The sequence below is a fragment of the Lichtheimia ornata genome (assembly GCF_029851405.1).
Source record: "Lichtheimia ornata isolate CBS 291.66 chromosome Unknown scaffold00006, whole genome shotgun sequence".
NCBI classification, from domain to species: domain Eukaryota; kingdom Fungi; phylum Mucoromycota; class Mucoromycetes; order Mucorales; family Lichtheimiaceae; genus Lichtheimia; species Lichtheimia ornata.
In genome coordinates this window covers 289,826-303,320 of record NW_026695326.1, presented here as the reverse complement: position 1 = coordinate 303,320, position 13,495 = coordinate 289,826, and the positions used below count along the sequence as shown (strand labels likewise).

General features: G+C 43.7%; 4 protein-coding genes across 4 annotated transcripts; 2 read left to right on the top strand and 2 right to left on the bottom strand.

Annotated features, from left to right (window-relative positions):
- Positions 1-86: 86 nt before the first annotated feature.
- On the bottom strand, positions 87-5,902 carry O0I10_002268 (uncharacterized protein; the record flags this gene model as incomplete). The annotated part of the gene is made up of 17 exons (XM_058482352.1): positions 87-307; positions 370-496; positions 556-854; positions 926-1,058; positions 1,111-1,194; positions 1,253-1,321; positions 1,382-1,468; positions 1,537-1,754; positions 1,811-3,347; positions 3,405-3,733; positions 3,788-4,026; positions 4,084-4,433; positions 4,495-4,827; positions 4,887-4,953; positions 5,019-5,099; positions 5,160-5,434; positions 5,501-5,902. The coding sequence occupies 17 exons, from the start codon at positions 5,900-5,902 to the stop codon at positions 87-89; spliced, it is 4,851 nt and encodes a 1,616-aa protein (XP_058346850.1).
- Positions 5,903-7,112: 1,210 nt separating this feature from the next.
- On the top strand, positions 7,113-8,199 carry O0I10_002267 (uncharacterized protein; the record flags this gene model as incomplete). Its single annotated transcript, XM_058482351.1, has 5 exons — positions 7,113-7,230; positions 7,298-7,451; positions 7,509-7,691; positions 7,774-8,043; positions 8,112-8,199. 5 exons carry the CDS (start codon positions 7,113-7,115, stop codon positions 8,197-8,199), a joined length of 813 nt encoding a protein of 270 aa, XP_058346849.1.
- Positions 8,200-8,874: 675 nt separating this feature from the next.
- On the top strand, positions 8,875-10,784 carry O0I10_002266 (uncharacterized protein; the record flags this gene model as incomplete). The annotated part of the gene is made up of 7 exons (XM_058482350.1): positions 8,875-8,933; positions 8,997-9,068; positions 9,125-9,305; positions 9,379-9,412; positions 9,480-10,170; positions 10,233-10,360; positions 10,426-10,784. 7 exons carry the CDS (start codon positions 8,875-8,877, stop codon positions 10,782-10,784), a joined length of 1,524 nt encoding a protein of 507 aa, XP_058346848.1.
- Positions 10,785-11,288: 504 nt separating this feature from the next.
- On the bottom strand, positions 11,289-12,391 carry O0I10_002265 (uncharacterized protein; the record flags this gene model as incomplete). The annotated part of the gene is made up of 2 exons (XM_058482349.1): positions 11,289-12,013; positions 12,127-12,391. The coding sequence occupies 2 exons, from the start codon at positions 12,389-12,391 to the stop codon at positions 11,289-11,291; spliced, it is 990 nt and encodes a 329-aa protein (XP_058346847.1).
- Between the last annotated feature and the right edge of the window lie 1,104 nt (positions 12,392-13,495).

Genomic DNA, 13,495 nt, shown 5'->3' with positions numbered 1-13,495 from the left:
CTCCACGTTTTAGGCGGCACACATCATTAAGAGAGAACAAAGAGTGCACATTTACTAAGGGGAATAGGATGATAAATAAAGCAAGTCTAGCGTCTAGATCGTGGTACAGGTGGGCTATCTTGATCCGTTTGAATGCTCTTGAGAAGATCCTCAGCCATAACAGCAACCGATTCACTTCGTTGCATACGTCGTTCACGTGCTGCCCCTCGTGCTCGCTTATTGCCCGTATCCAAATCACCCGCTCGTAACCGATCAAGCAAGTTGTCCATAAGATTCTTCTCCTCCTCACTACCAGTCGACCCGTTATCTATACATGGTATTTTAGTTGCCATGGATACATGTATATAGTTGCACACAAAATAGATTTACCTTCACTGGTATCAACACCACGTTGTCGTTGTGCTTTAATACGTTCACGTCGTTCTTCATCCATACGTCGTGCTCGTTCCATTTGCTCCAATTTCTTTCGTGCATTCTTGTTATCACTCATGGCACGCTAGTAAGAATGGATTGAGTACGTGATCATATCTACGTTGCTATGTACCTTATACTTACTTCCCAACTCGACGTAAACGTCTTGAAGATACCAAAGAATTCATCCGGCTTCATTTCATTTGCATTTTCACCATAGAAAGAGACAGCATCCTTGTAAGCAACGTCCATGGATGTGTATCGCACTTCAAGTTCCTCAAACTTTTCTAATGCCTTGTCCCTGAATTCCACCATGGTCTTGGCAAAATTGTCACCTTGTTCAGGCTTATAATCATCACCATAATGAGCATCCAATTCATCAATCAATTTCTGCAATCCACTCCGCAGCTCATTGTATTCTTTGACCACATCTTGCAAAGTGACTTAAAAAGACAGAGAAGTGTCAATTGTGAGTGTGCGTGTATAAAAGAAAGACAACATCTTCGGGCTTTACCTCGGCATGCTTGACCAGTCTCTTTAAGATCATCAAGAAAACCATGAAGTCGAGGGAATTTCTCTTCAATCGTATCCACCAAAAAGTGCAAGAGAGTAGTGCTTGATCCATCCGTACATTTGGTATCCACAAGCTAACATTCATGTAAGTAAAATTACACGACTGAATCACATTTTCTCACTCACCTTGTTGATACTAGCAATACGAATACCAAATGCGCCACCTTGGAATGTGGAACCGTTCATGTAGTTACCAAGCGTAAGGATAAGCTAGTGAAAGAATGATAAGTGGACTTGTGATAGAGTGGGTGATGCGAGAAGCACATACCTTGAGTAATTCTTTGAATGATTTGGATTCCTTGACGGCGATGGAAGCATCAAGAACAGATGCCATGTTCTAAAACACACAAATGTCAGCCTACTTGTTTGACGTAGATACCATGTCATCTATGCATACCTGGCTAAGTTGTTGATGTTTCTCATTGAAGGTCACTCTGAAAAGCATGTTGTCCACTCGCTCCTTGTAACGATCGATTTTCATCACCTTTGATGGAAAGAAATAAATTAGCCTATATCCCGCCACCACTGCCATCATCATCATCCCTTTTTTACCTCATAACAAAAAGTGTCAGGTTTTGATAGCCGTTCCAAATCCTCTTCTGATGCACTCTTGACAAAGACATTCAGCTTGCCAGTCTCATCGGGGGTTGGTGCAAACTCTTGCATACTCTTGAGCAAGTTCTCCTTGAATAAACTATCATCCACAGCCAAAAGCTTGGCAACCACTGTTTCAATGGGGACATATTTGAGACGTGACAAGATGGCAATATCTAAAGAGCACACTGTTAGATATCTATGTTTGTATTTGCAAGCTGTTTTGACTTACTGATGTTTTGTGCTTTGTTGGGATCAAGGATACGAATTTCTTGCTTTTTGGGTTGCTGATCTCGTTTCTTTCGCTGAATCACCTTTTGTGCAAACAAGTTTTCAATGGATGAAAACACACCAAGGCTTTGCAGCTCGTCTTCCAAGGCCATTTCATCCACATCTTCAGTACCCCAAATTGTTTTGCCGACCATTTGATTATGCATCTTGGTCCATTGTAAAGCACGTGTCTTGACATCAGGCTGATATCGCATTCGTTTACGTGTAGGTCCTTGTGGAACAGGAGGCGGTGGTGGTGGAGCACCTCCTGGAGGTGGTGGAGGTGGTGGTGGTGGAGCAGCTGCACCAGTAGAGCCTGATGATGGCGGTGGTGGTGGAGGAGGTGGTGGTGGAGCTGTACCAGTAGCATTTGATGATCCTGGTGGTGGAGGTGGTGGAGGTGGTGGTGGAATACCCGTAGCACCTGAAGGTGGTGGAGGTGGAGGTGGTGGCGGTATACCTGCATTGTCTTTATTCGTAGATGCTGAAATGGATGATGATGGTTGTGGCGGTGGTGGTGGTGGTGGCACAGAAGTTGCTGAGTTACCACCAACAACAGTAACTGGTGGTGGCGGTGGTGGTGGTGGAATTGATGCATCCGTTGCCTGGTTACCAACAGCAGCTACTGGTGGAGGTGGTGGAGGTGGTGGAATAGATGAATCGTTTGTTGATCCAGTAAAAGATGCTGTGGCTGATGATGGAGGAGGTATATCATTTGCCTGTGAAATAGTAGTGTGCTTCGCAGTTGTAGTGACAGTGGTGTTATCAAATGTCTTTCCAGGATGTTGAGATGAAGATACATGGGTGCCTTGATTTGCATCTGATACGGCTCTTTCATCCAATGTGCTTCCTGTTGTATGCTTTTGTGCTGCCGCGGAAGCAATTTGTGCGGCCAAACTATTGCTAGGTTGTGTCGAGTCACCATTAGAGGTGGATGCTGATGTTGTTGATTGATGTTGAGATGATGGATGTAATGGTGCCCCATCGGTAGACGTTGATGCTGTTTGTGTCGATATCTCAGTCGCTGTAGATGTTGAAACCCCAACACTATGCGTGGTCTGTGCACTTGTACTACCCGCGCTTGTTTGTATTTGTGCATCGCCCTTACTAACAAGATCATCATCCGCCGAATCAGTGGTCTTTGGCTTGAGTCTCTCCTCAAGTTCGGCAGCACGTGCTGAAATAGGTTTGTCATTGGATGCGAGTGTTCTTGCATCGTGGCGCTGTACATTGGGTGCCATAGTATGCTGCTCTTGGCTTTGGATCTCTTTTTCAATTGCCGCATCACGTTGTGTTCCTGCCGCTGTTGCTGTAGTGGTGGTAGTAGTAGTAGTGGTAGTATCCTCAGCTGACTCTGATCCACGACCACGACGTCTGGTGGAACCGATCAATGGCATAGTGCCAGGGATAATGAATCCAGATGGTATTCCAGAACCTCCAAGTTGATCACGTAATGAAGCCTTGAAGCTATCCGATAGCCCTTCAGCCTTTGGAAGATCCTAAAAATCGGTAAATGTGTTAGAAGAAAGCGTTAAAATTCATCAGCTATTTCATACCTCGAGTTCATTGCCATCGCTATCAAGCTCAGGATGACGATTTTCAAGCAAAGCACGTGCCCATGTTTTGTCGTAAGCTCGTGGCATATCCTTTCGTGCAATAGCATGTTCAGCATCCTCATCACCTTGCTCGTTCTGATCATTGGCGTTGGCAATAGAAGCCTTCAGATATAAATCTCGGAGTTGCTTATCCATAGCAGCCATGTTGCGATCATACTCTTGTTGCAAATCCTTGATTTTACGTTGCAGAGTCGAAATCGTATGTCGTGACATGCGCAAGAGATCCTCTAGCGAATTGGTCTTTTCACGTAGTTGGCCGACAAGACCATCTAGCATAATACATGTAAGATTTAGTAGCCCATTTATCAAATCCATATACTAACCTCCTTGCAAATTCATTTCAGTCTCAAGATCTTGCTTCTCCTTGATAGCTTGCTCATACTTTTGCTTAGCTTCCTTAGCTTCTGCAATGGCCTTAGCAAGCTGATCTTGTTCGGCAAACTTATCAACCAAGGATGCCACGGACCAACCAAAGCCTCCAGTAAAGTCTTCTGCTGATAAGCCCTTCCGATCCAACACCACTTGTGTAATCAAATTGTCGAGCAACTGGTAATAACGCACTCTATATAGCAGCCACCATAAGCGAAATGCATAATAGAGTTTCGAAGGTTATACTTACTGTGTGTCTCCAGAATCCCGGATCAGCAATAAATGTTGTAGAGCACTCAAGAAGAAATCATAGCCTCGTGTGCCTTCCACTCGTCCCAAGATAGCTTCAAAGACATCACGTGGATCGTTCATGTTCTCCAGCATGTTTTCGGTATGCGTCTCAATCACTTCCTCGTAATCATTGTCGCTCATTTGCTTAAAGATGCTGATGTGTCGTGCAAGGTGCTCGTTGTTGAATTCAAGCATTTTGTCGGTGATAGCTTGTAATCCGCATGCATTCATTTGGTTCCTTAGATGGACTCGTACTTCGACATCCTCGACCACACTGATCAACGAATTCACCAGCATCATGTTGGATAGCTTTATAGAGAAAGTAATTAGATAATGACTCCTTTACCCAAATCAAAAATCATTTGCTTACCGCATAGTCACTGAGATGATTATCAGGAGCACCTTGACCACCAAGTCGTCGTACATCGTCACTCGCACCCACCAAACTTCCCATTCGTCCACGACCATCCAATGTTGCATCGAGAAGCTTGAGCCATGCATCAAATCGTCCAAACTCACGTCCATATTCACGCAACTTGTCCAATCCTTTGAGAACGATTTCTTGTCCCTTGGGTAAATCCACGTGACACAAAAATGCAAGGACCTCGCACACAAGCTTTCTTGTTTGGATAGGAGGTGACACCAATGACAAGACGACATGATAGATGCATTCAGGATGTGATACCACTTCACGAGCACCCCACTACCAAGAAATAGGTATATAAGTTTGATCTTTCCATCGCCTGGAAATGCACTACTTACTCTGTTGTTGATCAACGACTTGAAACATTTCAATATCTCAGCCTCCATCTGCAAATCTTCCTCAGTCCTAGAAAAAGCATCTCTTGTGAATAACGACGATACCACTAGATACCCTTGAAGATGATGACTTACTTTGTATCCCTTTTGTTTAAGATACCAATGACGTTGGTGATCACTTGTAAACCTCTTGCATCAATAAATTGACGTACCCAGCTAAAAGGTGAAACCAAATGTTAGCCCCGATTGCATAATCCAACACACAGTTGTAATCACCTTAGCGGCATGGTGCGGAGACTCACAGCCAAGTGAGCCACCAAACGCGGGGTGACACCTTTCATGTCTGGTTCGAGGAATTGCTTGATATAGAATTCAGGCGTGCTCTTATCCACTTCTCTTGGATCATTGTTGCTTTTCTTGCTTGTTGACATGGAAGGTGCTGGTAACGAGGACTCGGCTTGCATATCTTGAGACACCATGAGCCACTTTTTCTCTGTTGGAAATGCAAGCATGGCATTGCGTACATTTTGATCGTGGATGCCTCGTCGTGTCTATGATAGAATCCATGAGCATCAACTCATCATCTCTCTCTTCTTTTTTTTTGCATCAAAACATACCAACATCTTTTCAAATAAATCCTCCACTTGCTTTTCAGACATGCCATTGAATCGACCTGTATCGTCTCCCACTGATAGCGACCCTGTTCTGCTAGAAGATCGGGAACTGGCGATCGAAATATTATCACCTGCAGGTAGACAAGACGTTACTTTTGGAGACTTGTCAACGAGTGAAATAAAGCAATACTTGCCTTGATAATAGCTGTCCAACATGTAAGATGGCGATGCTTGTGGTAGACTGCTTGTGGGCATGGAGGAAGACGTAGAGCTGGTAGCTGCCGTGTTCCATGATTGCTGAGACATGTTGGCATGTCCGCTACCTTGACGCGGTAATGCCGGCGATGGAGGGACTTCAGTACCTGGAGGTCGTTTTGGTTTGCTTTTCCCCTTAATGCCAAACATCGCCACAGGATGACAAAAGTTGAAAAAAGAGGGAGTGTGGAAAGAGAGAAAAAAGGTACAACAGGCACGGAGAGAAACAACCTTGTCCCGCAAATGCCTTGTATCACATGTCCTAATATGAGCGGTTGAAGCACACAGCACACGCAGGGTCTTGTTGTACACACATCACACTCACAAACACCATTACGCGCGCGCACTTACGTCCACCATATATAGACTCTATCATGGGGTCAATCGTTAACATTCTTGTGTACTTCTAATGCTTGTCTTCTTATAAACATCCATCTATAACACCTTCGTTTAATGCCATAGTAGAGGCAGGTCATTGATCCAAGTGAGTGAATTGTGGTCTCTTTCAATTGCATTTTCCTATCATCAGAATCAACATTTAACCCAAGAATGTCAAATTACAGTAGCTGCTGGTACTTTAGAGTAATGGAGATCCCCTATTCTCGTATCCAGAAGTATCGAAATCAGCAGTATGATAACGTTTTCCCGATACTAGTGAATCACATGCATGTAATAAAAGCCTTAAGATACAGCAACAAGGATGTCGAAAAATCACTACATGAATGAAGGGTTGGCATCTTTGAGAATGGTTTATGGAGGAGGTAATCATCAGCAGCAGCTTCACATTAAGGGAATCAACACATCATAGCTGATGAACAATCTTAAGTTTGTTGAATTGAATGTAAGACGACAACACAACAATGATCGATGAGGCAGCAGAATATGCACGTTGATCAGTAGACGTCCATTTTGACTCAACGAATGCTTTTCACTACTCGAAAAACAGCTCCTCTTGACACCAGCAGATGTTGTTGGTACTTTATAATAATGGATTGTCGTCGTTTACAAATGTAGGATGATGTTGTTTACAGCTGTATATAATAGAAGAGCTATTCATTGCTACCCCTCTTCTACATACAATTCAATGATAGCAGCGTATTAAGAGAATGAAACACAAATCAACAGATGGCTTTATTGTAATGAAGTATGATGGATGACAAGAATGGTGGGATGTCTGCATAAGGTAGTGAACCATTGCACTTGTAAAGATGTGATTTGATTGGCTGATAGCAACAACAGGTTGCAAGTGTAACACGTTACACATCGGAGACACAGCCAACGAGATGGAACAAAGGAAAAAAATCTGGTCGTCGGCTGTGTCTTTTTTTTTTCCTTACTCTTCTACCACCCGCGCTTGACTATGAACCCTGTGGTGCAATTCGACGGGAATGACAACAAAGCAACCAACAACGAGAAACCGATAAACCACTGGGCTGAAGAAGACGATTCTGATAACGACTCTGATTACACACCCGATGGTATGTGTTTGACACGAAACTCTCTCTCTCTTTCCCTCAAAAAGCTTGCCATTGACATTCCCAACAGCTCAGGATGGCTCTGACGCGGAATCAGACGATGATTACAGCAGCCAGTCTCCAAAGACTCCAGTAGAAATGACGACTGTGATTCCCAAACGAAAGGCAAGCGACGTAGAGGAAGAAGTTTCCTTTGATGATGCTGCGACTATCAAAAAGACAAGGTAGGTAGATTCATTTATTGGGTAGGTGTTGGATGACTCATGGTATACTTGTCATAGGATTGAGGCGACGGATTTGGATGCAGAAGCCAAGCGCAAAGCACGCGTAGACGCTATTTGGGCTGAAATGAACAAAAGGGAAGAACCCAAACGGAGAGCATTGGTGCAGGACACGACAAAGCAGCCGTTGGATGATATTTCTGCTACATTGAATGATAACAAGTCATCAACATCGGAAAAGAGGTACGTGTAGTGTGTGTGAAGTGAAAAAAAGTAATAGCCTCTAAGCTAACACACGCTTTGTTTGTTTGTTGTTGTTGTATAGTAAAAGCGCTTCAACGATGATGACGGGCAAAATTGCCACTACCACCAGCACCATCAACAACAGCACAAAGTCGACATGCACCAACAACACGCGAACTCCAACACGTCGACCTGGCATTGTACGACCTAAATCAACACTATCTGCGCTTGTGTCACAATACAATATCAAGGTGCCCAAGATGAATACACTTGAAAAGAGTCGTTTGGATTGGAATGGCTACGTTGAAAAGGAGGGTATTCGTGACGAGCTCAAGTACAAGAACAAGGATGGGTAAGTAGGAGAAAGATTTATACAACGAGAGAGGAGACAATGAAATTCATATCGTATCATCTTCATAGCTACATGGAAAAGGTTGCTTTCTTGCAACGTGTCGATGATCGACGTCTATCCCACTTGAAGGCAGGCCAAAAAGCATCCAAAAGATGAAACAACCCATTGTGCATATATCTACCACCCCCAATACACATTTATATACATATCTCTCTCTCTAGTTGCTAGGTTCCACAACCATAAAAAAAACCCTCACATCTCCTCTCTCCTCTCTCCTCACTTCACATCTCCCTCCCTTTTTTTCCTTACTTCCCCTCATTTGTAATTAGGCTCTCTTGATCGATTCAACAAACAAAAAAAAGTCTCTTTTTCTCTTCTCATGTACAAAGCAATTCATATCTTTGTCTCCTATTATTGCCACTCGACTATCAACAATTCCCATTTTCGTCTCTTTCTTCTATACACAAGGAACGATCCCAATCGATGCAGATCATCACGTGGAATATCGGAAGCCTCTTTATTTGTCTAATACTGCCATTCGTATGCGCCTACAACAGGATTCGAGGGGGTTCTATGTGAGTGTGTGTATGTGTATGTGTTCGCATATGGAATGCCCCAATTGGGAGGACGAGGAGAGACGCCATCCATGGTTCAAAAGACAAAGGTATCCATTACTTTTTATTCTTGTTCGTTTCTTTCATGCATTCCAACTTTCATTTTACCCATTTCCTTTTCTTCGCTTTGCTCTCATTGTCAACCACGATAGTCGTATTTGGACAACAACAACAACAAGATGCCAACCCATACTATACGTCTTTGTTGAATAATTCAATGTGGTTTTACGAAGCACAGCGGAGTGGGAGATTACCACCAGACAATCGAGTACCTTGGTAAAGCTATCTCTTCTTCTTCTCCATACACGATTACTTGCTAATGCCGAGGCAATGAGCTAGGCGAAGTGATTCAGCACTCAATGATGGCAGTGACCACAAGATTGACCTTACTGGAGGTTACTATGACGCTGGGTAAGTGCTGACAGCGGAGCGATAATACCTCTTCTTTAACCCACGACGCCTTGCAGTGATTACCTCAAGTTTACGCTTCCTTTGGCACATTCGATCACATTACTTGCATGGGGTGGCATTGAATGGTTTGGTGGTTACAGCAAAGCCAAGCAAATCGAATACCTACGCAACACCATTCGTTGGGGAACCGACTATCTCATCAAAGCCCATCCAGAACCCAATGTTCTCTATGTCCAGGTAAGGAACCTGTAAACATTCATGCAAACACCACATGTTCTTATGCATTGACCAGCCCATTTATCTTATATAGGTAGGCGATGGTGATATCGACAACAATTACTGGGGTAAGGAAACCTATACCATTATCATCAAGCTTTGTTGTACTAATAAGCAACGCATGTATAAAAAAAGGACCTGATACCAATATACCCGACAAACGACCTTCTTACTCGATCACATCCGATGCGCCTGGTACTGATATTGCTGCACAAACCTCTGCTGCATTCGCTTCGGCATCTTACTTGTTCCGCCACCTTTTCAACGACTCCAACTATGCCGACACGTTACAATCTCATGCCGAGGCATTATTTTCGTTTGCGGATACAGCCATGCCCCAACAACTCTATACAGAAGCGGTTTCAGCATCACAAGAATACTATACAAGTAGCGGGTACAAGATTCCATTGGTGTATGCGGCATTATGGTTATACCGAGCATCAGGCAATCCTTCTTACCGCGATAAGGCATCAGCCTATTTTGATCAATTCAAGTTGTACAAATACCAGCCGATCAATATCATGGATTGGAGTGATCCAGCAGGTGCTATCTACGTATTGGGAACCCAAGTCGATCCTGACAATACCAAATACAAGGACTCAGCCATCTACTATCTGGATGCCATCATCCATGGCAACGACGTTTGTGGATTTACAAAGGGTGGATTGCTATGGTGCGAGCATGAAAGTGAAAGCAATGCATTGGTGCCAGCCATGGATACGGCCTTTCTTGCCCTGATTTACAGCTCACTGGATACATCCAAATCAAGCGATTACATGCAATTTGCAACCAGTCAGATTGACTATGTCCTCGGTAACAACTACATGTAAGTTTGAAATGAAAGCAGCAGTGGCTACATCATGTATTCATGCTTCTTTTACATCATAGGCGTACACCTTATGTGTGTGGTATCCACATGAATTCGCCACGTAATCCACACCACGCGGGAGCTTCGGGCGGTACAGATATCAGCAAAGTGGATACATCTCCTCCCGAAGAAGAACATGTTCTTTATGGTATAAATTGTGGTTGTAAGTGATCTATTATTTGGGACTAATTTTGGGATCATGAACTTTTTTAGGCGCGGTAGTAGGAGGTCCGGACCACGACGACAAATTCTATGATCAGCGCAGTGATTGGGCACAAACGGAGGTGGCACTCGACTACAATGCCCCCTTTCAAGGATTGGTTGCTCATCAGCTGAGTTTGGACAACGTCAATGATCCACCTTATGCATCCATCTCTGATCCACGTCCTTTTGTTACTCGTCCAAAGGGCCCTCTCGAAAAATGGATTGTGGCGGTTATCATCGTCGTCATTGTATTCGTAGTGGCTGGAGGATTGTATATTTGTTGGTGGAAACGAGACGCTATCATTCGACGTTGCTGTGGTGGCCACAACAACAACTTTGAGTCACATCAAAAAGATTCATTGCATTGAATAAGAGCAGAGTTAGGAGAAGTAATATAATTTAGTAATGTTGTTCCCGTCTATTGTAAAAAAAACAAAGGTCTAAAGAGTTCTACTCTAGAGATGAAGGCATGATGATACATAATAATGGTAATGCGAATTAATGGAGGGGGAAGAGATGGGGTTGTACAATAGGGATATAAGAAGGAACTTTTTTTTGGTGGTTTTGATATGTGTATGTGTGCGTGTCTAGGTAGGATGAAGAGAGGAGATGCATATAATGGATGATGAAGGATGCGTAAAATGAAAATGAGGTGGCGCGCCAGAATATATATACAGCGATAGGAAAGGAGGAAACATGATGAAGCATAAATGAGGGGATTCTGCATGTGTATAATGAGATGTATGAGAGTGGTCTAGCATGTGTAAGATGAGATGGATGTGAATGGCTTGAACAATGAGATATGGGAATAACACGTGTGTGAGCGAGTCGGCGAGATAAATGCAGAGATCAATGCGATCGATGAGATGAATTTAGGCGTTGGCCAAAAATGTCTGCCAGTAGCCAGTCGATTGAGGTTGCTGGTAATACTGAACTTGTTGTTGTTGTTGCTGTTGTTGGGAGTACATGGCCCATGTATTATCATCGCTGGTCATGATGCAAGGGTCTTCCATATACAAAAAGTCGTAAGGTTGTTGCTGCTGGGATTTCACCATGTTGTTGTAAGCGAGAGAGTCGAAAGCAGTGGTGGTAGTCATGGTGTTGTTGTTGGTAATAGGAGCATCCAAATGCTGAACCATAACATTGGTGTTATCGATTCCAGGAGCATCTTGCCACAAACCATCGTATTGGCGAGGATTGTTTTCCCAAGCAAGTTGAGGAAAGTGGGGTGACACTGGTGAAAGCGAAGAAGCAGAAGCTGATGAAGCAACATCATGGGTTGTTGCGAGGTAGTTGTATCCCAAATCGGCAGACAAAGGCGAGCTCGACAAAGGTGAGGTGTTGGTAGTCAAAGGTGGGGTGATGTTGAGGGGCTGTTGATACATGTCATTGTTGGTGTTGAATGTCGAGGTACCAATCACACCTTGTTCTTGCTGTTGTTGGTGTGCAGTTTGACGCTTCTTGTAGGGACCACGCTTAACACCTTTCTTGCGCTCCTTACGAGGGGAGTTGGTGCATGTGGCGGTGAGACCAAGCTTGATGCAACGTTGGCAAGGACGACCATCATCACATTTTTTGCATGCCTTTTGACAGTTAACTAAAGAGGGATAAGCGACATGAGCCATCCAATCAACTTCATACGACAAATATGGATAAGACCCGAGAAAAGACATGTTTGTGTCACTTTGCGTCGGGTTAAAAATAACTTACCACATGCATTCTTAACTTGCTTACGCTTCGGTCTCTTCCGGTTGTTATCTTTAGCCGATGTCTGGTCTCGATCATTGTTCTTTGTATTGTTGACGACGGCAGCATCACTCGATGGCACCATGTGATCATATGGCTCCAACAACAATGGTGCAGCCGAAGCAGTAGTAGTAGTGGCAGCAGGCTCTTGTTGATAAAAGTAGGCGTTGGTGGTGCCAAACGTGGTGGACATAAGATTGGTATAATCGTGTTGATTGTTAAATTGCATTATGAATTGTTGCAAAAAGCTGTGAGTGGTAATTTGTGTCAGAGAAGTAAAAAACGGGTTGAGGAAATGACAGGCTGCCAGGGTCGAGGTAGGTTCTTATATACTTGGGTGGGTACCTATTTTAGTCTTTGCGGCTTATGATTGGTCCGTAAGCCTACCAACACTTTTCCGTATCCTTTGGTTTCTAGTTAGGTTGATTACCAATTACTATACCTGTTCCTCTACCCTTTTTCGTTTTCTTTACTACAAATAAACAATTACCCGGTATCCATTTCATCATCTTTTTGGTTGATAGCTTGTCAATGTACCTGTGCCACTCATACAAAACCCTGTGGTCGGCTAAACCATGATTGTGGCCCTTGGTACAAGCCAATAAAGGGAAACCAGGAAAACAATAATAATGTAGCACGCACGGGTACTAAAGACACAAAGTGGGGGGAAGGAGTAATAAGGGGCAATTTCCATTACGTATGATACACACACGAATAGCATTCCTAAGAGACAACACACCCACTTACTTGGGAGATAAATGTAATAAGCTGTGCTGGGCCACATGGCAGAATCATTTTTCTCCTTGACAAGGAGTGTGTGTGTGATCGGGATACAACCGCGCGGGGGTAGTGGAAGGTAGCAGTTGGCATGAATGCACTCACGATAGGGTTCCACCACACGCAAAATAAACCGCCATTTTCTTTTTTTGGGCAGAGCACGTTGTTTCTGTATTGTGCTTATTCAGCGCATCTTATCCCCGTGCAACCCTTAATTGCCACGCGAGCAAAAGGCAAACAAAATCAGTAAGGGAAAAAGGGCGGGTGGATTTTTCGGTCGTACCCGGTCATTCGGTCGGCCAACCATGAACGTTTTGGCTAATCATCTCGGGTGTCACGAACCCATAAAGCTATCATATAGTCGTGTGCATGTTACGTGGATTGTGTATATGTGTTGCTTGGCAACGGTTGGCACGCATGCTTTAATCATTACATTCATCTCGAGATTTTTTATCCCTATACAGTAAACCACCTTTGTCGGTGTATTAACGGAGCACCCCGAGCCATATTATCTTTTCACACCACTACTATCCAAGCTTTGACGATCGCTTCCAAA